Source organism: Mobula birostris, chromosome 2 (assembly GCF_030028105.1).
Source record: "Mobula birostris isolate sMobBir1 chromosome 2, sMobBir1.hap1, whole genome shotgun sequence".
Taxonomy (NCBI): Eukaryota; Metazoa; Chordata; class Chondrichthyes; order Myliobatiformes; family Myliobatidae; genus Mobula; species Mobula birostris.
Window position 1 is genome coordinate 8,828,484 of NC_092371.1, and position 25,591 is coordinate 8,854,074.

At 48.4% G+C, this 25,591-nt stretch overlaps 1 protein-coding gene across 3 annotated transcripts in view; it reads left to right on the forward strand.

Annotated features, from left to right (window-relative positions):
- ints3 (integrator complex subunit 3) overlaps window positions 1-22,698 on the forward strand; it is a 156,819-nt gene extending 134,121 nt beyond the window's left edge. For all 3 annotated transcript variants that reach the window (XM_072282269.1, XM_072282279.1, XM_072282288.1), the window contains 7 exons: window positions 8,912-9,025; window positions 9,555-9,603; window positions 14,046-14,213; window positions 16,599-16,699; window positions 17,991-18,063; window positions 18,749-18,902; window positions 22,130-22,698. In XM_072282269.1, coding sequence (XP_072138370.1) covers window positions 8,912-9,025; window positions 9,555-9,603; window positions 14,046-14,213; window positions 16,599-16,699; window positions 17,991-18,063; window positions 18,749-18,902; window positions 22,130-22,204 — 734 coding nt within the window. In that variant the 3' untranslated portion in view covers window positions 22,205-22,698. The remainder of the gene's footprint in view (window positions 1-8,911; window positions 9,026-9,554; window positions 9,604-14,045; window positions 14,214-16,598; window positions 16,700-17,990; window positions 18,064-18,748; window positions 18,903-22,129) is intronic.
- The last annotated feature ends 2,893 nt before the right edge of the window (window positions 22,699-25,591 follow it).

The following is a 25,591-nucleotide window of genomic DNA, read 5'->3' on the forward strand; positions in this document are numbered from 1 at the left end:
CAGCCCTGCTAAACTCTTGACTCTGAACCCATCCCAGTCACAGAACCCTACTGAATCCTGGCTTTTGTTTCTCTCTCCCATTCCAAACCACCTTTTCAGCTCCCCATTCGCCCCCACCTGGCCCAACTGTGATTGTCCTTCTCTCTAAATGCCCTCGTTACACTTTCCATACCTTCCCTTCCCCATACTGGTGTGTCCTCCCATGCATGGCCCACCCCAATCCCTGCCCCTTCTGTCCTCCATTGCACCATACTTTACCCCTACTGGCCACCCTCCCACCCAGGTGATAAACAGTTAGAGCAGCAACTCATGAATGGAGTGGTGGCCACAGGAGATGAAGATTCCTGCTGCCCCGCCCGATCTCCGGCAGTGAATTCTGGTCCGGGCTGTATTCAACATTGTTGTCATCGGCCCATCTATTCCATGCTGAACTATTATTCTGCCCAGTCCCAACCACCCACGTGTGGACCACAGCTCTCCATACCCCTTCCATGCATCTATCCAAACTTCTCTTAAATATTGAAATCAAACCCACATCCACCTCTTCTACTGGCAGCTCATTCCACACTCACACCACCCTCTCACTGCAGAAGTTCATCCCCATGTTTCCTTTAAACATTTCACCTTTCACGACCCCTTTTTCGAGTCTCACCCAATCTCAGTGGAAAAGCCTGCTTGCATTTACCCTATCAATACCCCTCATAATTTTGTATAACTGTATCAAATCTTCCCTTATTTAATGCTTCAGGGATTAAAGTTCTATCCTTTTAACCTTTCCCTTTAATTCTAAAGACAGGAGTTAATTAGGTGGCTCAGTCTTGTTGGGCTCATAGGGCCCGTTACTGTGCTGTATCTCTGAATGATAAATCACTAGGGGTGTCTCGGGGTGTTCGAGGCATGGCACGCCTTGAATGATGAAGGTCTGGGAGCGAGAGGCAGGTAGCAGTTTAATCAGGGAACATCACACAGCAGCTGAGCACCAGCTGTGTGTGGGTGATGGACGCACTCAAATTAAATTGCATCCTCTTGTTTGCAATTCACAACGTGTTCCCTTATTAAATACACAGCATAGAAATAAACGTTTGGGATGCTTGGCATTGCACTGAATCCTCGATGAACCTGAGGTGCAGGTTTAGCCATAGCTAGAGTATCTTGTTCATTGCACCTGAGGCACAGTATGAGATCTGGGGAGTTTTATCTGGAGAATGATTGATAATTGGTTTATTATCGCCTTGTGTACCGAGATACAGTGGTAAAACTGTTTTCCATGCCACCCATACAAATCATTTAATCACCTCAATGCAAGGGAAAGTAATAACAGAACTTGCTGTTTCGGGAAACTTTGGACCGGCATGGTCACGTAGTGGTTAGTGTAACACATTATCCGTTTGACCCGGATTCATTCTGTCACTGTCTGTAAGCAGTTTGTATGTTCTCCCTGTGACCATGTGGGTTTCCTCTGGGTGCTCTAGTTTCTCCCAACGTGCCAAAGGAGTACAGGTTAATTGGTTACAACTGGGCCTGTTACTCTCTCTCTAAATAATTGAACATCGTGTTACGGTTAGAGAAAGTGCTTTTCAGGTCGACGATTAGGTGCAAGGCCATGACGAGATAGATTGTGAGGTCAAGAGTCCACCTTATTGTACAAGAGGTCTGTTCGAGAGTCTGACAACAGTGGAATAGAAGCTGCTCTTAAACCTGGTGCTACGTGCCTTCAGGCTTTTGTATCTTCTGCCAAGTTGGGTGGGGGGTGGGAAATGAATGTCTGGAATGGGGTGGGAGCTTTGATTAGGTTGGCAATTCTTATTGAAAGATGGAAGAGTCTTGTATTGGGAGAGAGCAGGTTGAGTGAGAGAGGTACTAACATACTGAAGGGTTGAGACATTGGAGAGATACTGCTCCATTTAGCAGGAGGGCCAGGAACCAGGTAAACACAAAGGAAAAACAAGCATGAGTCCATCATTTTGGGGATCAGAGGGGGCACCTTCTTCACCCAGAGAGCAATGAGAAACTGGGAGTCACTGCCAGAAAAAGTGGTGCAGGCAGAATCACTGGCAGTGTTTAGAATGTGTCTGGATGAGCAATTGGGTTACCTATGGGCCAGGATCATAATAGAAACAAAGAAATATAAAAAACCTACAGCACAATACAGCCTCTTCAGCTGTGCCGAACATGTCCTTACCTTAGAAATTACCTAGGGTTACCCATAGCCCTCTAATTTTCTAAGCTCCGTGTGCCTGTCCAAGAGTCTCTTAAAAGACCCTATCGTATCCGCCTCCACCACAGTCGTCAGCAGCCCATTCCACGCACTCACCACTCTCTGCATAAACAACTTACCCCTGACATCTCCTCTATACCTACTTCCAAGTACATTAAAACTGTGCCCTCTCATGCTAGCCATTTCAGCCCTGGGAAAAGCCTCTGACTATCCACACGATCAATGCCTCTCATCATCTTGTACACCTCTATCAGGTCACCTCTCATCCTCCGTCGCTCAAAGGAGAAAAGGCCGAGTTCATTCAATCTATTCTCATAAGGCATGCTCCCCAGTCCAGGCCACATCCTTGTAAATCTCCTCTGCACCCTTCCTATGGTTTTGACATCCTTCCTATAGCAAGGCCACCAGAACTGAGCACTGTACTCCCAAGTGGGGTCTGACAAGGGTCCTATATAGCTGCAGCATTACCTCTCGGCTCCTAAACTCAATCCCATGATTGATGAAGGCCAATGCACCGTATGCCTTCTTAACCACAGAGTCAACCTGCATAGCAGCTTTGAATATCCTATGGACTCTGACCCCAAGATCCCTCAGATCCTCCACACTGCTAAGAGTCTTACCATTAATACTATATTCTGCATCATATTTGACCTACCAAAATGAACCACTTCACACTTATCTGGGTTGAACTCCATCTGCCACTTCTCAGCCTATTTTTGCATCCTATCAGTGTCCTGCTGTAATCTCTGACAGCCCTCCACACTATCCACAACACCTCCAACCTTTGTGTCATCAGCAAATTTATTAACCCATCCCTCCATTTCCTCATCCAAGTCATTTATAAAAATCACGAAGAGTAGGGGTCCCAGAACAGATCCCTGAGGCACACCACTGGTGACCAACCTCCATGCAGAATATGACTTGTCTACAACCACTCTTTGCCTTCTGTGGGCAAGCCAGTTCTGGATCCACCAAGCAATGTTCCCTTGGATCCCATGCCTCCTTACTTTCTCAATAAGCCTTGCATGGGGTACCTTGTCAAATGCCTTGCTGAAATCCATATACACTGCATCTACTGCTCGACCTTCATCAATGTGTTTAGTCACATCCTCAAAAAATTCAATCAGGCTCGTAAAGCACGACCTGCCTTTGACAAAGCCATGCTGACTATTCCTAGTCATATTCTGCCTCTCTAAATGTTCATAAATCCTGCCTCTTAGGATCTTCTCCATCAACTTACCAACCACTGAAGTAAGACTCACAGGTTTCCTGGGCTATCTCTACTCATTTTCTTGAATAATGCAACAACATCTGCAACCCTCCAATCCTCCGGAACCTCTCCCGTCCCCATTAATGATGCAAAGATCATCGCCAGAGGCTCAGCAATCTCCTCCCTCACCTCCCACAGTAGCCTGGGGTACATCTCGTCCGGTCCTAATGACTTATCCAAATTGCTGCTTTCCAAAAGCTCCATCACATCCTGTTCCTTAATATCTACGTGCTCAAGCTTTTCAGTCTGCTGCAAGTCATCCCTACAATCGCCAAGATCCTTTTCCGTAGTGAATACTGAAGCAAAGTACTCATTAAGTGCCTTTGCTATCTCCTCCAGTTCCATACACACTTTTCCACTGTCACACTTGATTGGTCCTATTCTCTCACGTCTTATCCTCTTGCTCCTCACATCCTTGTAGAATGCCTTGGGGTTTTCCTTAATCCTGTCTACCAAGCTCCTAAGCTTCTTTCCTAAGCTCCTTCCTGCTAGCTTTTATAATTTTCTAGATCTCTATCATTACCTAGTTTTTGAATCTTTCGTAAGCTCTTCTTTTCTTCTTGGCTAGATTTACAATAGCCTTTGTACACCACGGTTCCTGTACCCCACCATCCTTTCCCTGTCTCATTAGAATGTACCCATGCAGAACTCCACGCAAATATCCCCTGAACATTTGCCACATTTCTTCCATACATTTCCCTGAGAACATCTGTTCCCAGTTTATGCTTCCAAGTTCTTGCCTGATGGCCTCATATGTCCCTTACTCCAATTAAATGCTTTCCTAACTTGTCTGTTCCTATTCCTATCCCTCTCCAACGCTATGGTAAAGGAGATAGAATTGTGATCACTATCTCCAAAATGCTCTCCTGCTGAGAGATCTGACACCTGACCAGGTTCATTTCCCAATACCAGATCAAGTACAGCTTATCCTCTTGTAGACTTATCTACATATTGTGTCAACAAACTCCACCCCACCTAAACCCCTCGCTCTAGGGACATGCCAATTGATATTTGGGAAATTAAAATCTCCCAACAGAACAACCCTGTTATTATTACACCTTTCAAGAATATGTCTCTCTATCTTCTCCTGGATGTCCCTTTTACTATTGGGTGGTCTATAAAATACACCCAATAGAGTTATTGACCCCTTCCTGTTCCTAACTTCCACCCACAGAGACCCAGTAGACAATCCCTCCGTGTCTTCCTCCTTTTCTGCAGCCGTGACACTATCTCTGATCAGCAATACCATGCCCCCACCTCCTTTGCCTCCCTCCCTGTCCTTTCTGAAACATCTAAAGCCTGGCACTCAAAGTAACCATTCCGGCCCCTGAGCCATCCAGGTCTCTGTAATGGCCACAATATCATAGCTCCAAGTACTGATCCATGCCCTAAGCTCATCTGCTTTGTTCATGATACTCCTTGCATTAAAATAGACACATCTCAAACCATCGGTCTGAGCATGTCCCTTCTCTATGGCACTGTCTCCAGGCTTTCTCAATTTGTGAGCCTCCATCTATTTCTCGCCCTCCTTCTCTTCAGTTTGGTTCCCACCCTCCAGCAACCCTAGTTTAAACTCTCCCCAGTAGCCTTAGCAAACCTCCCCGCCAGGATATTGGTCCCCCTGGGATTCAAGTGCAACCCGTCCTTTTTGTACAGGTCACGCCTGCCCCAAAAGAGGTCCCAATGATCCAGAAATCTGTATCCCTGCCCCCGTTCCAATCCCTTAGCCACGCATTTATCCTCCACCTCACTCTATTCCTGTACTCACTGTCGCGTGGCACAGGCAGTAATCCCAAGATGACTACCTTTGTGGTTCTGCTTCTCAACTTTCTTCCTAACTCCCTGTAGTCTGCTTTCAGGACCTCCTCCCTTTTCCTGCCTATGTCGTTGGTAGCAATATATACCAAGACCTCTGGCTGTTTTTCTTCCCAATTCAGGATATCGTGGACGCGATCAGAAACATCCCAGACCCTGGCATCTGGGGGGCAAACTACCATCCGTGTTTCTTTTCTGCATCCACAGAATCACCTGTCTGACCCCCTAACTATAGAGTCCCCTATCACTGCTGCCATCCTCTTCCTTTCCCTACCCCTCTGAGTCACAGGGCCAGACTCTGTGCCAGAGGCATGGCCACTGTTGCTTCCCCCAGGTAGGCCGTTCCCCCCCCCCCCCCAAACAGTACTCAAGCAGGAGTACTTATTGTCAAAGGGTACAGCCACAGGGGTACTCTGTCACATCTGACTCCTGCTGTTCCCTCTCCTGACTGTTACCCACCTATCTGTCTCCCCAGGCCCCGGTGTGACTACCTGCCTATAGCTCCTCTCTATCACCTCCTCGCTCTTCCTGACCAGATGAAGGTCATCGAGCTGCATCTACGGTCCCTAAGGAGCTGCAGCTCGACACACCTGGGCAGATGTGGCCATCTGGGAGGCTGGGAGTCTCCAGGACTTCCCACATCTGACACCGAGCATGGAACACCGGCCTCACACACATTCTTCCTGTCTATATTCTACACAGGCAACCTACCTCACCTCAACCCATTATCGCTGAAGCCCCGTTGAGCCAAAGCCTTTCTACTCTGTCTCCCTCTACTCTGTTGCCCGCTCTATAAAGCTGTCTGCTTTTAAACTTTTCTCACTGTTCTCACTGGCTGACGTCCACGCGCTTGTGTAGTCGTGCCCCGTTCAGACCGCTGAAGAAATAATTACGGGTGGGTATTCGGCGGTCGACATGGTGTGGTGGGTCGAATGCTCTCTCCATACTTCACAGCTCATGAGCCTTTGAGACTACTCTACCACTCGGCTTGATCTGATCTTGCTTCAATAATGTCACCTCTCATTCATCTAAACTGCAATGGACGTCCTCCCCAATCTCATGAGTACAAAAGTTGGGATGAAGTGTTGAAGTTGTGTAAGATGTTGGTGAGGCCTAATTTGGAGTGTTGTGTGCAATTCTGGTCACCTAACTACAGGAAAGATAATCGATTGAAACAGTGAAGAGAAAATTTACAATAATGTTGCCAGAACTTGAGGGGCTGAATTAGAGGGAAAGTTTGAATCAGTTAGAACTTTATTCCCTGGAATGCAGGCGAGTGAAGGGAAATTTAATAGAAGTACTCAAAACAATGAGTGATATAGACAAGGTGAATGCAAGCAGGCTTTCTCCACTGGGTGAGACTAGAACTGGAGGCCATGGGTTAAGGGTAAAAGATGACATGTTTAAAGGGAACATGAGGGGAATTTCTTCACTCAGAGGGAATGAGTTGCCAGTGGAAGTGGTGAATGCAGGTTTGATTTCAACGTTTAAGAGAAATTTGGATGGGTACATGGATGGGAGGAGTATGAAAGGCTATGGTCCAGATGCAGGTCGATGGGATTAGGCAGATTAATAGTTTGGCATGGCCTAGGTGAGCCGAAGGGCCTGTTTCTGTGCTGTACTGTTCTATGATTCTCTAAGACTACCTCTTCATCAACCTCATAAAATGCATCCACAAACTGCACAGGAATGGGCCCTACAGACCAGCCAGTTCATACCAGCCAAAATACCTGTCTAAGCTAGTACCATTTGCCCAATCCCTCTGAACCTATCCTATATATGTACGTGTCCAAATGCCTTTTAAATGTTCTTCAATGTACCTACCTCAGCCACTCCCTCTATTCCATGAAGAGATCATCCTCTGGGTGAAAAATTTGGCCCTCAAATTCCTATTAAATCTCTCCCCTTTCACCTTAAACCCTACAGTTCTTGATTCCCCAACTTTGGGGAAAAGACTGTGCATTCACCCTGTCTATGCCTGTTATGATTTTGTACTCCTCTGTAAGATCACCCTTCAGTCTCCTACACACCAATGGATGAAGTCCCATCTTGCTCAATCTCTCTCTCTATAACTTAGTCTCTCGAGTCCTTGCAACATCCTTGTGAGGGGCAGCAGGGCAGTGAAGCGCTATTACAGCGCTAGTGGCCCGGGTTCAGTTCCAGCGCTGTTGGGAAGGAGTTTATGCATTCTCCCTGTGACCGTGTGGGTTTCCTCCGGAAACTCTGGTTTCCTCCCATATTCCAAACATATATTGGAATCAGGTTTATTATCACTGGCAAAGATCATGGAATTTGTTGTCATTGTGGGAGCAGTAGATTGCAATGCATAATAATAACAACAATACTATAAATTACAATAAGAAATATACTAAAATTAAATTAAGTAGTGCAAAAAAAGAAAAGCAATAGTGAGGTTGTGTAACACATACAATGCTAGAGGAACTCAGCAGACCAGGCAGCATCTATGGAAAAGAGTGCAGTTGATGTTTCAGACCGAAACTCTTCATCGGGAAGTTGATTGTTGTAAAAGGTAAAGGGCTGGAGAAGGGGGAATCTGATAGGAGAGGACAGAAAACCATGGAAGAAAGAAAATGAGGAGGAGCTCCAGAAGGAGGTAATGGGCAGGTAAGGAGGTGGGTGAGAGAAACTTGAATGAGGAATGGTGAAGGGGGGGGGCACTACCAGAAGTTAGAGAAGTCGATGTTCATGCCATCAGGTCGGAGGCTACCCAGACAGAATAAAAGGTGTTGCTCCTCCAGCCAGAGTATGGCCTCGACTGTTTACACTTTTCCATACATATTGCCTGGCCTGCTGAGTTCCTCCAGCATCTTGTGTGTGTGTGTGTGTGTGTGTGTGTTGCTTTGGATTTCCAGAATCTGCAGATTTTCTCCTATTTGTATGGTAGTGTACGTGGGATCATTGTCCGTTCAGAAATCTGATGGCAGAGTAGAATAAGCTGGCCCTAGCACGTTGAGTGGTTAATTGGGTGGCATGAGAGGATCTCATTGGGCTGGAAGGCCCTGTTACTGTGCTGTATCTCTGAATAATAATAAATCTTTTCTGCGCTCTTTTCAGCTGAATGGTATCTTTCCTTCAGCAGGTGACCAAACCTGGCACAGTCACCAAATGTCGCCTCACCAACATCTTAAATAAGAACATGAAATCCATATGCAGGCATAGCATCACCTATGCCCTGTAATGGGTCAAAGTGGTTTGGTGGTTAGGATCTGCTGGAGGAGAGGAGGCAGGCTCCCTCTTGGTGTTCAAAGAAGATCTGGTTAAGTCCTTCAAAGGGGTATAGGGAAGAGAAACAACAAAATTCCTGTTGCATTCAGTTAGCTAGTATGGGTTTGCTGGGCCAAGTGGCACCTTTATTTAAAATAGAAAATGTTTTAATTCCTCTTCAAGGTGGCGGGGGGCATCCATGGAGAGAGAAACAATGTTACTGATCCGTGGTGTGCAGAGCAATTCTGGTAGTCTGATTTTATTTCGGGTTTCTGGCATCTGCGCTTCCTATTTCTCGGCAAGGGGACGGACTGGGTGAGGGAGAAAAGACGTTTCTCTCTCACTGTTGAGGGTTCACTGGTCTTTCTCACCTTGCCCTGCAGTACAGAGTCTCGACTGGGAGACATTTGAGCAATATTGTACCTGGCAACTCTTCCTCGCCCACAACATTCCCCTGGAGCTCATTGTGCCCATTCTTCAGCACGTCAAGTACAAAGGTGAGTGAGGCGGGGGGGGGTGGGGGGGCAGCCTATCATGCAGAGCAGGATCCCTGTACCCCTCTCCCCACCTGATCCCTGTGTCCTCCTTCCTCCGCTTCCTTCCCTCAGAGCGAGTTTCCCCCTCCCTCCCTCTTTCCCTCAGGGCATGCTTCCCCCTCCCTCCCTCAGGGCAAGTTTCCCACTCATCCCTCCCCTCAGGGCGAGTTTCCCCCTCCCTCCCTCCCTCCCTCCTTCCCTCAGGGCACGTTTCCCACTCTCTCCCTCCCTCCTTCCCTCAGGGCGTGCTTCCCCTTCCACTCTCCTTCCCTCAGGGCACATTTTCCCCCCTCCCTCAGGGCGTGCTTCTCCCTCCTTCCACCCTCCTTCCCTAAGGGCATGTTCCCCCCTCCCTCCCTCCTTCCCTCAGCATGCGCTGTTCCCCTCGCCCCTTCCCTCAGGGTGCTTCCTCCTCTCCTCTCCCCTCCCCTCCCTCTTCCTTCTTTCCCCTTCCCTCCCGCTAGGTAATGGTGTACCCTTTCACTTACAGAGCACCCCGAGGCCCTGTCGTGTTTACTACTGCAACTCAGGAAAGAGAGGTGAGCCCAGCATCTGATTCCACCACTTCTGTTGTCGATGGTGAGAAGACCCTGGCCTGCACCCCTGGCCCCAGCGTACAGTGACCACCACACCTCCACCATCACTGGTCCACTCATGGAGGGACCCTTCCCCCTTCTCACTTCAGTCCTCTCTTCGTACCCCTGCCCATCAACAATGCGTCGTAGGGCATGTAACAGGGGGTTGAAGTGACCCTGGCCTGTGCCCACAGCCCACAGCCCACAGCCCACAGCCCCTGCTGTGTGGGAGAGAGTGGGATGCTCTGAGAGCCACTTCTGTGTAGCCACTCCATTAGTGGGGAGTAGGCGGGGAGCAGGAGCAGGCAGTGTGATCCTCAAGGGGCTGGTTCGGTTGCTGTTCTGTGTAACTAAAGCAGGTAGAAGCACTTGTTTACATTCATTACAAGCACCATAAATCAAAGAGAAGTTTGCAGAGAGCAGTGCTGTTAACCTTGATTTTTACTGCCTGGGTAACAAATGTATTCAGAAGGCTGGCTATTCAGCCCTTCTTCTGCTGTCCACACTCCATAGGAGACCCCTCCCTTCCTTTGCCCTCTCGCTCCCACTCTGCTCACGAATACAAGAATATAAAAGCAAGGATGTGATGCTGAGGCTTTGAAAGGCACTGGTCAGACCGCACTGGGAGTATTGTGCGCAAGTTCATGTCCCTCTAAGAAAGGATGTACTCTCATTGGAGGGGGTCCAGAAGAAGATTACGAGAATGGTCCCAGGAATAAAAGGATTAATATCAAGAGTGTTTAATGGCTCTGGGTATGCGCTTGCTGGAGTTTTGAAGAATGGGGTGGGTAGGGATCTCATTGAAACCTACTGAATGTTGAAAGGCTTCTATAGAATTGATGTGGAGAGGATGTATCCTTTAGCGGGGGAATCTAGAATCAGAGGACACAGCCTCAGAATAGGAGGACATTCCATTTAGAACTTTCCTGAGCACGTTTGACAAATTCTTTCCTATCCAGCCCTTGTATCAGAGTCCCAGTCAATAAAGTGGAAAATTTAAAATCTCCTACTTTCACCACCATTGATGCTGCCCTCACCCACATCTCCTCCATTTCCCATTCATGTGCACTCACCCCAATCCTCCTGGGATAGAGCTCCTCTCCTCTTGTCCTCACCTACCACCCCATGAGCCTCTGCGTCCAACAAATCACTCTCCACAACCTCCACCATCTCCGAAGGGGTCCTACCACCAAACAAATCTTAACCTCTCCCCCACCCGCCCCCCACTCTCTGCTCTCCCACAGGGATTGTTTCTTCGGCTGTTTCCTTGTCCGTACATCGCTCCCCTATAATCTCCCTCCTGGCACTTAACACTGCAAGTGACTAAGGTGCTAACCTGCCCATTCACCTCCTCCCTCACCTCCATTCAGGGTCCCAAAGGGCCCTTCCAGGTGAGGTCACGCTTCACATGCAAATCTTTTGGGGTTGTTTACTGTGTCCGGTGCTCCTGATGCAGCCTCCCGTACATTAGTGAGACCCATCGTAAACTGGGGAACTGCTTTGTCGAGCCCTACTGCTCCATTCACCAAAAGCGGAATTTCGATTCCCAGTCCCATTCCGACATGTCACCCCATGGTCTCCTCTTGTGCCACGATCAGAGTGGAGGAGAAACACCTCATATTCCATAAGACCATCAGACCATAAGATAGAGGAGCAGAATTAGGCCATTTAACTCATCGGGTCTGCTGCACCGTTTCAACATGGCTGATCCATTTTCCCCCTCAGCCCCAGTCTCCTACCACCTTCCCTTATCCCTTCATGCCTTGACCAATCAAGAATCTTATCGACCTCTGCCTCAAATACACGTAAAGACTTGGCCTCCACAGCTGTCTGATTTCCACAGATGCACCACTCTCTGGCTAGAGATATTCCTCCTTATCTCTGTTCTAAAATGACACCCCTCTATTCTGAGGCTGTGCCCTCTGGTCCTAGACTCTCCCACCATAGGAAACATCCTCTCCATATCCACTCTAATGAGGTCTTTCAACATTCAATAGGTTTTAATTAGGTCACCCCTCATTCTTCTGAATTCCAGTGAGTACAGGCCCATCAAATTCTCCTCATATGTTAAGCTGTTCAATCCTGGAATCATTTTCATGAATCTCCTTTGAACGTTCTCCAAATGTCAACACATTCCTTTCAAGATAAGAGGCCTAAAACTGCTCACAATACTCTATAAGTGAGGCCTCACCAGTGCCTTATAAAGCTTCAACATCGTATCCTTGCTTTTATATTCTAGTCCTTGTGAAATGAATGCTAACATTGCATTTGCCTTCCTCACCATTGACTCAGCCTGCAAATTAACCTTTAGGGAATCCTCCCAAGTCCCTTTGCTCCTCAAATTTTTGAATTTTCTCCTATTTAGAAAATAGTCTACTATTTTCTTTCTTCTAGCAAAGTGCATGACCATACAGTTCCCGACACTGTGTTCCATCTGCCACTTCTTTGCCCATTCTCCTAATCTGCCTAAGTCATTCTGTAGCCTCTCTACTTCCTCAAAACTACTTAATCATCCATATATCTTCATATGTCCGCAGACTTTGCAACAAAGCCATCAATTCCATCATTCAAGTCATTGACATGTAACGTAAAAAGAATGTGTCCCAACACAGACCCCAGTGGAACACCACCAGTCACCAACAGCCAGGCAGAAAAGGCTCCCTTTATTCCCAGTCTTTGCCTCCTGCCAATCAGCCACTGCTTAATTTATGCTAGTCTCTTTCTTCTAATACCACCGGCTCTTAACTTTTGTCTGGGTAGCCTCCAACCTGATGGCATGAACATCGATTTCTCCTTCTGGTAAAAACAAATTCCTCTCCCCTGCCTCTTACCTCTTCTCATTTGCCTATCACTTCCCCCTAGTGCCCCTCATTCTTTCCTTTCACACATGGTTCACTTCTCTCCTATCAGATTCCTTCCTCTCCAGCCCTTTACCTTTCCCACCCACCTGGCTTCACCTATCACCTTCTAGCTAGTCCTCCTTTCCCTCCCCCACCTTATTATTCTGGCATATTCCCCCTTCCTTTCCAGTCCTAAAGGAGGGTCTCACCCCAAAAAATCGACACTTCCATAGATGATGTCTTGACTTGTTGAGCTTCTCCAGCATTTTGTGTGTGTTGTGATCACAACCTTGTGTTTCTTGCAACAGTCTGCGATCTCTCGGCAAATTTGCTCCTCTAAATCCTGCAGACTGTTGGTGGTCTATAATCCCGTTAACATGGTCATCCCTTTCATATTTCTCAGTTCTCATAATGCCAAACTAAACGAGATCTCCAGTCAATCCTGACTGGGCCCAGTCATGGCATTTTCCCTGACTGATAGCGCCACCCCTTCTTCTTTCATCCCTCCGGTCTATTACCCCAGGATAATGAGCTGCCAGTCCTGCCCCTCCTGCAAACAAGTCTCCCTAATAGCTACAAAGTTGTAATTCCCTGTCCTGATCCATGCCTTAAGCTCATCTGCTTTTCCTACAGTACACCTTGCATTGAAATATATGCAGCTCATAATATTAGTCCCACCACACTCAACCTTTTGTTGCCTATCTGTCTTCACAACATCACTCCACTATCTGTTCTAGTGTTCTGGTTCCCATATCCCTGCAACTCTAATTTAATCCCCTACCCCCATGCAGCTTCCTGCTGGGATAGTTGTCCCTCTTACAGTTCAGTTGCAAACCAACACTTCTCTACCGGTCCCACCTTTCCTGAAAGAGAGCCCAATGATCTAAAAACCTGAAGCCCTCCCTTCTACACCATCTTCTTAGCCTTATGTTAAACTGTATGATCTTCCTATTTCTGGCCTCACTAGCTCGTGGCACAGATAAAGATCCTGAGATCACAACCCTGTCCTTTAACTTGGCAACTAAATCCCTCAACTCCCGTAGCAGCACCTCATTTCATTGCTGTCGACATGGACATGCCAGGATCTCATTCTTGTCCACAGAACCTCATTTCTGTCCCCCTAACCAGCAAATCTATCACTACAACTCGTCACTTCTCATCTTCCTCCCCTCCCACTTCTGAGCCACAGGTCCAGATTTAGTGCCAGAGATCTGACCACATGGCTTTTCCTCTGCTCGGTCATTCCCTCCCCTCCCCCCCCCTCAGGAATGGTGCTGCGCAAAATGTGTCTACTGCCCCTGTTTGCTTCTTTTAAACTCTCTCCCCCCCTACACAATCCAACGTCTCTTTGGGAGCTGTAGCCACAAAATGTCCAGGAACGAAGCTTCTCACTATTGACTTCCCCCTCCCTGTGAGGTCTGAGCGTGACTCCCCGGATGGCTTGTGTCCTGCAGTATTGGGGAAGAGAAAGCATTAACAAAGGGCAGGGCCTTTCCAGAAATCATTTGGCTGGGGGTGGGAGAAGAGTGTTTCTGAACTGTTAACTTGTTAACCAACCCCACCCAGGCCCACCGAGGAGATGGTAAAGATGGTGATGAGCCGACCGTGTCACGCTGACGACCACTTCACCACCAGCATCCTGCGGCAATGGTCCATGAAGTACGACGACTCGCTGGCTGAGCAAATCAAAGCTCTCCTCATTAAGAACAACAGTCTCCCCAGGAAACGGCAGAGGTGAAGGGCTGGGCGACTGGACGGGCGGGGTGGGGGGGTAGGGTTAGCGGCGACTGGGTGGGCGGAAGCAGGTGACCAAACAGATGCTCGATTTCCATCGACCTCGGCCCTCTCGCAACCACGGACATCGTAAAGTCACTTTGCTAAGCCCGTTGGCCGGGTTGAGGTGGTCAGCAAGATCCTTGGGGGGGGGGGGGTTAAACTCGTTCTGTTATGTCTGTTGCATCCTAGATTGTGACCATTTCACCAGTCAGGTCAGTGCTGGCTCTTTGCAGAACCATTCACCCCTCTTTCCTTCTCAATTCAGAGTCAATTTTATTGACAAGGATATGAAGCAAGGATGTAATGCTGAGACACGAGGAATTCTGCGGATGCTGGAAATTCAAGCAACACACATCAAAGTTGCTGGTGAACGCAGCAGGCCAGGCAGCATTTCTAGGAAGAGGTAAAGTTGACGTCTCTGGCCAAGACCCTTCGTCAGGACTAACTGAAGGAAGAGCTAGTAAGAGATTCTTGGTAAGAGATTTTTAGTAAGAAAATCTCTTACTAGCTCTTCCTTCAGTTAGTCCTGACAAAGGGTCTCGGCGTGAAACATCGACTGTACCTCTTCCTAGAGATGCTGCCTGGCCTGCTGCATTCACCAGCAACTTTGATGTGTGTTGATGTAACGCTGAGGTTTCATAAGGCATTGGTCAGACCGCATTGAGAGTGTTGTGAGCAATTTTGGGCCCTTAGCTACAAAAGGGTGCTGGCATTTGGGGGGGGTTCTGAAGAAAGTTCGTGAGAATGATCCCAGGAACGTGTGAGGAGTGTTTGATGGCTCTGGGCCTGTAATTGTTGGAGTTTAGAAGAATGAGGGGGTTGAGGGGAGACCTGAATCGTTAGTTAAATGCAATGTTAGCATTCATTTCAGTTAGTGTGACTCTGTTACAGCTCAGGGTGTCGGAGTTCAGTTCTGATGTTATCTGTGAGGAGTTTGTGTGTCTTCCCCATGGGTTTCCTAGGAGCACCGGTTTCCCCCTACAGTCCAAAGGAGTATCGGTTAGTAGGTTAATTGGTCATTGTAAGGTGTCCTGTGATTAGGCTGGGGTTAAAGTGGGGGTTGCTGTGTGGCGCAGCTGGAAGGACTGGAAGGGCCTGTTCGGAGCTGTATCTCGGTGGATGGGTGAGTGGGTGGAATAGGACTTTATAAGGCATTGGACAGACCACATTTGCAGTATTAGGAGCAGTTTTGGGCCCCATAACTACAAAAGGAAGTGCTGGCACTGGAGAGTGTCCAGTGGAGGTATTCTCCATAGGTACTCTAGCTATGCCTAGGTAAAGGAAATTCTGGTGAGTGAGAAGCTTCTTCTGTTGAACTGATGGTGTTACATCCCTCTCTGCTTTTACATTTTTTTGGTTTAATTTTAACTCACCTTTGCAAAATGAAAAAGAAGTATTTCTTTATGCCTTTCCAGGTAAAGCCATTGAAAAGTCTAGGCTTCTGGAACTTTCTTTCTCCTGATGCTGATACAACAGGGTTATCTGTTAGAAGAGGGGGATTGCAAGGTTATGAAGATGTTCCATCCTGTTCTTTGGCCCTGTAGGTGTAGGAATGCGTTGCTAAGATCAGATATTTGATTCATTTTTAGTTTATTTGCAGGAAAAGACACAGAGGACTGGTCCTGAACAGAGGAAAGATCTCTGCACAGAGGAAAGATTTAGAAGGATTTGGACCAAAGATATATAAATGAGACTAGCTCAGGTGCAAAACTTGCGTAGAAAGGCCTGGTACCACGCTGTAGAAATCTGTGACTCTAAACACACAATTCAGTATTGCAGCTGCTTCCTGTCAGAAGACAGCTCCCCGCTGAGGGAGATGGTACAACGCTGCCATCTGCTGGGTGCTGGGATCCCAGCGGGCAGACTCTCTGCCGTAGGTACAGGCAGCTCTTGTCACGTATCCTGCCCAGAGGGTGCAGGTGGTTAATACAGCATCCTCTCTATGGAAGGTTCTTTTCCCTCTGCTCTTTATCCTGCTCTAACGATCCTTTCTTTTTTCTTTGTTTTTCCTCCATCTCCCCTTCTGGCCTCCCCCTTTCCCCCCATCCCCTTCCGCCCCCCCCCCCCGGTTACCCTTCTGGCCACCCTTTCAGCCTTCCCCCAGTCTTCTCCCTGTCTCCCCAATTCTTTTCTCTCAGCCCTCAGGCACTGGCCCTCTTTGTCACCCCTGTAACATGCTCCTTTCTCCCTAATGAAGTCTGTGATTGCTGGTCGTGACTATCCCCTCGCCGGGTTGTGTTGCCGCTTCTCACAGCAGTGAATTCCCCCTGCGGGTGGTTCTTTGTTGAAGAGGGTGTGTCAGCACTGTCTCCAACAGCGTCTCCTGGCTTTGTGTCTCCCCAGCCTGCGGAGTTCCAGCAGCAAGCTTGCCCAGCTGACCTTGGAGCAGATCCTGGAACACCTGGCGAACCTGCGTCTCTGCCTGCTCCCCACCAAGCAGAACTGTGAGTGGTGATGCCGGCAGGTTCCCCCTCGCCCCGAGACCGGGAGACCAAACCCAGCGCGGGGTCCTTCCAGCAGACGTGGCAGGGAGGTTGCCAGGGCTTCTTTAGATCACACCGGAGAGCTGTTCACAGCGCCTGCCTCCATATCCTTTACTTCAGCGGTCCCCAACCGCCGGGACATGGACCGGTACCGGGCCACGAGGGAACGATATGAGTCAGCTGCACCTTTCCTCATTCCCTGTCACACACTGTTGAACTTGAACACAGGGTTGCCAACTGTCCCGTATTTGCCGGGACATCCCGTATATTGGGCTAAATTGGTTTATCCCGTATTTCCCCCGCTAAGGTAGAGCACTCCTATGAAACCTTTCGTGCCGAAATGGCAATTACCATTAATTTATATGGGAAAAATTTTTGAGCATTCCCAGACCCAAAGAATAACCTACCAAATCATACCAAATAACACAGAAAACCGAAAATAAATAACACTAACATATAGTAAAGCGGGAATTATATGATAAATACACAGCCTATATAAAGTAGGAATAATGTATGTACAGTATAGTCGGGAAGATGAAGGCAAAACCGATTTGTGGGGGAAAAATCGTCACGTACGTGCATGCACACAAAGGCTTCATGGTCATGGTAGTCTTTCCTGGGGTAAAGTGTCCCAGGATTTGACTGCTACTTTTGTCCCGTATTTGGGAGTGAGAAAGTTGGCAACCCGAACTGTAAAAGACATGCTGAGGTGAGTTTAACCCCACTTGAACACCCCCCTCCCCCCCTCCCCAGGTCTGCAAGAATATTGTCAATATTAAACCGGTCCGTGATGCAAAAAAGGTTGGGGACCCCTGCTTTACTTAACCACTCTGGCTACACTTTGTTCCTGTGTATCCTTGGTTATACCACACTGGGAGTACTGTGCACAGTTTTGGTCTCAGTATCCCTGTGTTGGACCTTGCTGGGAGAACCGTGCACAATTCTGGTTATCATTATCCCTGGGTTACATCTCCCTGGGATCATTGCACAGTGCACCATTCTGGTCTCTGTATCCAAGGGCGGGTAGATGATCCCACGTTGGGAGTAGGCAAGAGGTGGACCCATAATGGAGTACCTAAGGGGGTGGGGTGGGGGTCTGGTGGTCCACAGCAAGGGCAGATGGTCCCACGTCAGAATAGGCAAGAGAGGAGGTTTGGTTGTGCCGCGGTGGGCCGGGCAGAGGTTAGGGACTGGGCCCCTTTAACACCACAGCTGTACTGACAACCATCCTGTTCTTTTCGTCTCACAACAGTCTTCACCCAGACGCCGATCCTCCAGGCTTTACAGCATGTACAGGCGAGCTGTGACGAGGCACACAAAATGAAGTAAGTGGGGGTGGCAGTGGTTAGTGGGGTGGGGGGGAGGTTGGTGGTTGGTGAAACCACGGTCTCCAGTTGGGCAAAACTGTTGCCCAGGCTGACCCTGATGTCAAGGTCAGACCCCGGGTCATGGGCTGATGATCGGATTTCCTCATCCCCACGAGGCCCCAGAGCTCTCAGGGACACGAGGCTCTTCGGCCCCTCAAGATGGTGCTACCACCCACCAAAATCCTATCTGATGTGCTCCTCAACTTCCCTGCTCCATCATGGTGACTGGGGAGACCATGGGAATGTAGATTCCGAATCAGACCCGTCCCCCACCTGTTCATTTGGGGAAGGCCACGGTTCAGGGATTCTTCCTCCTCTCTTCCCACTTCCCCATTCTCCTTCTCTTCCCTTCCCTCCTGTCCTCATGGAAGGAGACATGGGGAATAGAGACCAGGAGTCGGGGGGGGGGGTGCGGTCAGGCAGGAGGGAGGGGAGGCAGGGGGGAGATGGTGGAGGGAGGGGAGGCGGGGGGGAGATGGTGGGGAGATATTTTAAATTCCTACAACACAGACGGTCTGCCAGTCCAGGGTTCTAGGGTTCTGTGTAAGGTCCCTCTGGGTTGCAGTGACACGGTGACTGGGTTCTCAGTATCTGGTGTACCTGCTGTAATCTCTCCCTGGCCCCCTTCCCCCTTGCCCCACAGGTTCAGTGACCTGTTTGCCTTGGCCGATGAGTACGAGGACTCCACCAAGCCATCTCGGAGCCGGCGGAAGGCAGCCGCCTCCAGCCCCCGCAGCCGGAAGAATGCCTCCCAGCCCATCGGCAACGATGAGGACTCCTCGTCCAGCAGCGGCTCGGTACGTCAGCTCACCCACGGAGCACGGGATGGGGCGGGGGGGGGGGTCTTAATAGAGATGTGAGGGTCAAGTTGTTCCACAGGGAGTGGTGGGTGCCTGGAGTGGGATTGCGGGGACTGGTGGAACCAGATATGATGGAGAGGCTCTCAGAGAAAGTGGAGTTCTGGGTGTTCTGAAGAACTTACTGACAGCAGCATCACAGGCTTGTCACATCATATCAGCAAGATTCACAAGAAAAACATAAATTGCAAAATTATACAAGAAAGAAAAATGGAGGGCTCTGTCAGTTGGTACAGCATAACATTGTGGGCTGAAGGGCCTGTACTATGTTGTTCTAGTCTCTGTAAAGAGTACAATTAGAACAAAAGTGAAGTCCATTGTAGTGCAAAATGGTCGTAGCATTGCTGAACAGTAGTGATTAGGTTTGTGGCAGTTGGTTCAAGAACTGACTGGTTGAAGGGGAGTTGCTGTTCCTGAACCTGCTGGTGTGTCTCCTGTATCTCCTGCCCAACGGGAGCTGCGGGAAGATGGCACGACCCAGATGGTGGGGATCTTTGCTGGTGGGCGCTGCCTTCTTGAGGCAGTGCCTCCTGTAGATACTGGGAACGGTAGGGAGGGATGTGCCCGTGGTGTATGAAGGCAGAGGACATGCAGGGAATAGAGGGAGGGGCTTTCATCAGCTGCAGGGAGAGGAGCTCAAGTTTAATTCAGCTCTGTGTGTTCAGCACAGACATAGTGGCCTGAAGGGCCTGTTGTACTGTTCTGTGTGGTCAACTGTCTCCTCTGAAGCACAAACTGAGTGCTGGGAGATCTGTGGGAAGAGAAATCACTCCATGAGTCACCTTGTTGACCCTCAGAACTAAGGTAAATATGGAGTCATAGTATTGGCTTGTTTCGTCATGGGTATCAAGTACATGTATGGAGTGTTGACGGGAGGGTAGCACCTCCAGTGAGGGGGTTTGTTGTGCCCATTCCAGGGCAGCACACTTAACCTTTAGGGCCCACCGGGGCACTCTGCTGTCACCTGTGGCTCCAAGTAATATGCGGCAGTGGCCACAGCCCAATATGCCACTTCGACAGGCTGTCCAGACCATGTGAGCTTCCCCCGATAGATAGCGAGGGACATGCCTGTGCCAGCATGCAGGATCAGATCCGGCAGACTGGGCGGGTGAGATCCAGAGGCCAGGAGAGCAGTGCTGGAGAGCAAAGGGCATGACAAGGCACAGAACTTGTGGTCATTCACTACAACCAAGGAAGACCCCGGTGGTGACAGCTACTCGTACCACTGGACCAGACTTCCAAGGTTGAGAGTGGAATTGGCCCAGGCCCTTTCACTTCAAAACTCTCCCGTACAGGTTTCCCTATCGTCGTCAGATACAATTGACACTCAGTATTCGGATATAGTGAAAGCATTTTGTTTTGTGTGCAAATCAGATAGATTATTCCATAAGTACATTGAGATTGCAAAAAGAATATAGTGTTACCCAGAAAGTGCTACACTGGTAGACAAATGAAGTGGTTGCTAGATAAAGGAGCCTGAACTTACAGGCCATAGGTTTAAGGTGAGAGGGGAAAGATTGTCTTTTTTCAGGATTAGGGAATCCAGAACAAGAAAATGTTTTAAGGTGAGGGGGGGAAGATCTAACAGGAACCTGAGGTGGTGGGTATTTGGAATGAGCTGTCTGAGGAGGTGATAGTGGCAGGTACCATTACAACGTTGTAACAGACATTTGGACATGTCCATGGATAGGAAAGGTTTAGAAATACTGTCCATATGCAGGCAATGTTATTAACGTAGATAGGCATGGGCGAGTTGGGTTGAAGGGCCTGTAGGTCTCAAAGATTTGGTCAGTGACCGTCGCCCAGTCTGACTCAACTTCAAAGACCGGGGATGAGAGTCAGTTGAGGAAGGGAGGGGTGGGTTTGTTCCTGGCGAGGATTGGGACATCGGAATCAGAAATAGCAGTGTTCGGATATATCACGGCCAATTTGTTGTTTGTGGCTGCAGGACATTCAAATACATAGTAATAAAATCTATAAATTACAATATGAAGTATATATAAAAAAAGAAAATGAAATTAAGTAGTGCTTAAAGAGAGGGAAAAAATACTGAGGTAGTGTTCGTGGGTTCATTGTCCATTTAGAAATCTATGGCAGAGGGGAAGAAGCTGTTTCTGAAACATTGAATGTGTGTCTTCAGGCTCCTGTATCATCTTCTTGATGGTAGCTGTGAGGAAAGGGCATGCCCTGGGTGATGGGGGTCCTTCGTGATGGATGCTGCCTTCTCGAGGCATTGCCTTTTGAAGGCATCCTGGGTGCTGGGAAGCCAGTGCCCACGATAGAGCCCCTCCATACCGATTGTGATGCAACCAGTTTAAAACGCTTTCCATGGTATAGCGGTAGAAATTTGCAAGCATCTCTGGTGATACTAAATTGCCTCAAACTCCTAATGAAATACAGCCACCATCGTGCCTTCTTTATACTGTAGCTGCACCGATATGTTGGGCCCAGGATGTATCATCAGAGATGTTGACACCCACTAAACTTGAAACTGCTCACTGTTTCCACTTCTGATCCCTTAATGAGGACTGGTGTGTTTTCATTTCCGTGGTCTTACTGGCATTGAGTGCAAGGCTGTTGCCTCAACACCACTCAACCAGCTGATCCTGTACGCCTCTTCATTACCAACTGAATTTCTGCCAACAATAGTTGTGTTGTCAGTAAATTTATAGATGGTGTTTGAACTGTGCCTTGCCACACAATTATGGGTGCAGAGTAGAGCAGTGGGCTAAGCCTTGAGGTGCGTGAGTGTTGATTATCAGCAAGGAGATGTTATTTCTGATCTGCACAGACCGTGGTGTCCTGGTGAGGAAGTCAAAGATCCAGTTGCAGAGTGAGGTAAAGAGGCTCAGAGTTTGGAACTGAGGGTATGATTGTGTTAGTCATAGTCATACTTTATTGATCCCGGGGGAAATTGGTTTTCACTGGTTTGAACACTGAGCTGTAATCAATAAACCGCAGCCTGACGTAAGTGTACTATTGTCCAGGTGATCTAAGGCCAAGTGGAGAGCCAGTGAGATTACATCTTGTGATGATAGGGAAATTTCAACGGGTCCAGGGCCTTGATTAGGGCTGGAGTTGTTTCTAGCCTTGATCAACCTCTCAAAGCATTTCATCACAGTAGATGTGACATTTCTGACTCTGTGTTGTTCTCCTCTCACCCACAGGAGGAGGAGGATGCAAAACCCAAGCCAAAAAGGAAAAGGAAATGTTCGTCAGCCGTTGGTTCTGACAGTGACTGAGTGTGAGATCACCTACGTGAGAGGCACACAGAGAGAGGAGAGAGGGGTGAGGACCGGCGCCATACACAGTGCCAATTCCACAATCTATTCCTCACCGCTGGAAATTTTTTTCTTTTAAAAAAAAAATTCAACCACACACGGACTCACACGTGAGAGCGACTGTCTCTCTGCACCTGTGTCCGCAGACAACCGGGCAGAGGAAAGAGGGAGAAAGAGAGAGAGCCTGAGAAAACTGACACAGAGACCGACCCCGGCAGCGTCAGTGGAAGTTGGCTGGAACTTCAATTCGGAGCGTGTGTGTGTGTGAAAAAGAGAGAGAGAAAACTAAAAAATTAATCAGGAAAAAAGAACTTGCAAAAAAAAGTCTCACTGGTGCAAGAGACAGTCCTGGATTCTTAAAAGTCATCAGAGTTTTTAAAAAGGGTTTATATTCGAAGCATCCTATTTTCTTAAAAAAAAATGTTGTAAATAAATAAACTACGTCTTATAATTACCATTTTATTCAGTTAAACAATGTTGACTTCAGTGGTAAGACGGCCAACCCCTATTGCATTTGTGGTTTTGTTGGGCTGCAAACGGTGCGCTGGCGTTGGAGATAGTCCCAAGGAGGTTCACGAGAATGAGCTTGGGAATGAAAGGGTTAATGTTTGATGGTTTTGGGACTTATACTCACTGAGGTTTAGAAGAATGAGGAGGTCTCATTGAAACCTGTTGAACATAGAGAAGATGTGAAGAGGATGTTTCCAATAGTGGGAGAGTCTAGGACCAGCGGGCACAGCCTCAGAATACAAGGAAGTTTTCATTTTGAAAAGAGATGAGGCAGAAATTTCTATAATCAAAGGGTAGTGAACCTGTGACATTCATTGCCACGGACGGCCTTGGAAGCCAAATCATTGGGTGTATTTAAAGCAGAGGTTGATAGGTTCTTGGTTAGTAAGGGTGTCAAAAGTTACAGGGAGAAGGCAGAAAAATGGGATTGAGAGGGAAAATAGATCAGCCATGATGGAATGGTGGAACGGAGTTGATGGCCTGAACAGCCTAATTCTGCTCTGTCATGTAGGGAATCCTGACCCTGTGCAGTCTGTCTGGGCAAAGGAGGGGTGTTGTTGGGGAGGTGGGGTGCGTTTACTCAGGTTTCAACTCAGCGACAAAGAAGGACCAGCTGATGCATTTTCCAAGTCAACATGGTGTGCAGGGGAACCTGGAGGTAGTTGTGTTCCCACATCTACAGACCCTGTCCTCCTCGGTGGTGGAGATAGCAGGATTGGGAGATGCTGTCAAAGAGGTGGGGAATCGGCCAGGGTTCCCTCACCCCTTCACTTCACTGTTACTCTGCCAATGGGTGCAACTTCGATTTCAGAGAAATGTGGATAGGTACAGGGGGCTAAGGTCCCGGTGCAGCCTGATGGGACCAAGCGGTTTAATTGGTGAAGCACAGGCTAGATGGGCAGAAGGGTTTGTTTCTGTGCTGCAGTTTTCTCTAATTCTAAAACTTTATCATTGGCCAGTTGACCGTGGGGTTTAAGAGAGACTGGGGGGGTGGGGAATCAGCCAGGGTCTCTGCCCCCCATCACTGCTCAATGACCCCAGGGTTTAGGGGGGTGGGGAATCAGCCAGGGTCCCTGTTCCCCTTCACTGAACATTGAGGATGCAGAATCCAGCACCAGCAATATAGCTGTTACTCTGCTAATGTTCACTGTCCAGGTTCCTCTCTAGCAGTGACGTGTGAACAGCGAAACGCCAGGGAGAATGAGTGCCCCGTGGCAAATCTATCAACAGGGAACAGAGGTAGGAAACCAATAATGTGTTGAAGGACAGTTTTGGAGTGTAATCATTTTGTGTCATAACTGTGGGAATGAAGGCGTCAGCAACGTTGATCACCTGCTATTCCAACAGATAGCTCTTAGCCCCAGGTCCAGAACTTGCCGCATTGTCTGTGGCTGGTTCAGAGACCAGGGAACCTGGTACCTCGCCTTCAAAAACTGCAAAGTTGTGCCTCTGCAATGTTTCAGTCTGATGCCCTTGTAACAGCACGACGCTCCTGCTATGCTTGCAATGGCCGCTCAACATAACCACAATGTGACACAGGAACAGGCCCTCTGACCAACCATGTCTGGTGCTAAATTAAATTTCTCCTGGCTGCACGCACCCTGGTGCACGTTCCCATTTGCCACATGTGCCCCTGTAACACATTCGATGTTGACACACTCTAACACGTGTTGTTACACAAATACCTGACACGTGCCCATTTGGGTGTGCAGCCCCCACCCCCACCCCGGCCATCATCTGTGCCTGTTTGGGTGCACAGCCCCCAACACCCTCCCCCCACCCCCCAGTGGCGTGTGGCCATTTGGGTGTGTGGTCGGTGCGCAGGCCTCCCTCCGTCGCATGTGCCTGTTGGATAAACGAGGCCCCTTCCTTTCCTGAGTGTTTGCGTGTCTGTCTAAAAGCCTTTCAAAACTACTATCAGATCTGCCTCTAGCAGTCTGTTTCAGGCACCCTGCACTTTCTGTGTGGTGTGTGGGGTGGGCAGTAGTGGAGAGGGGAGGGACCTTGCTCCACACGTCATCTTTAAAGTTACCCCCCCTTTTCCTTGGATATGTATTTCTATCCTGGGGAAGAAAGATACTGTCTACCACCTCATATCAGGTCTCCCCCCAGCCTCTACAGCTCCAGGGAAAACAGCCCAAGTCTGTCCACCCTCTCCTGAGAGCATACTCCCTCTAACCTAGGCAGTATTCTGGTTGAACCTCTTCTGCACGCTTTCCAAAGCCTCCACACCCTTTTTCACAGCTGGTCCTGCCTTTGAGAAGGAGGCATTATCATTCCATACTCTCCTTTGGATTCACCCATGCCCCATTACCCTCCCTGATTGGGGAATGCACGTCTTCAGATCCAAGTGTCAGTTGTCTGAATCTTTTTGAGGAGAAAACTGGGATAAAGTATTTAAAACAATGAGAGGTATCAATCGGGAGAGTCTTTTTCCCTGTGTGAAAATGTTAGATACAAGAGGGCTTAGGTTTAGAACATAGAACAGTACAGCACAGCAGAGGTCCTTGGTCCCACCATATTGTGTTGATTTTCTAACCGACTTCAATATCAATCTAACGTATTTTTCTTTCATCTATGTGCCTATCTAAAATTTTCTTAAATGTCCCCAATGTATTTGACTCTACCACCACCCCCGGAAGTGTTTTCCACTTACTCACCACTCTGTATAAAAAAAAACCTACCTACCTACCTCTGACATTTCCCCCTTCACCCCCCAACTTTCCTCCAGTAACCTTAAAAGCATGTCCTCACGTATTAGCCATGGGAAAAAGGTACTGGCTGGCCACTTGATCTAGGCTTCTTACCGTCTTACCATCTCTATCAAAAGTCCAGCCA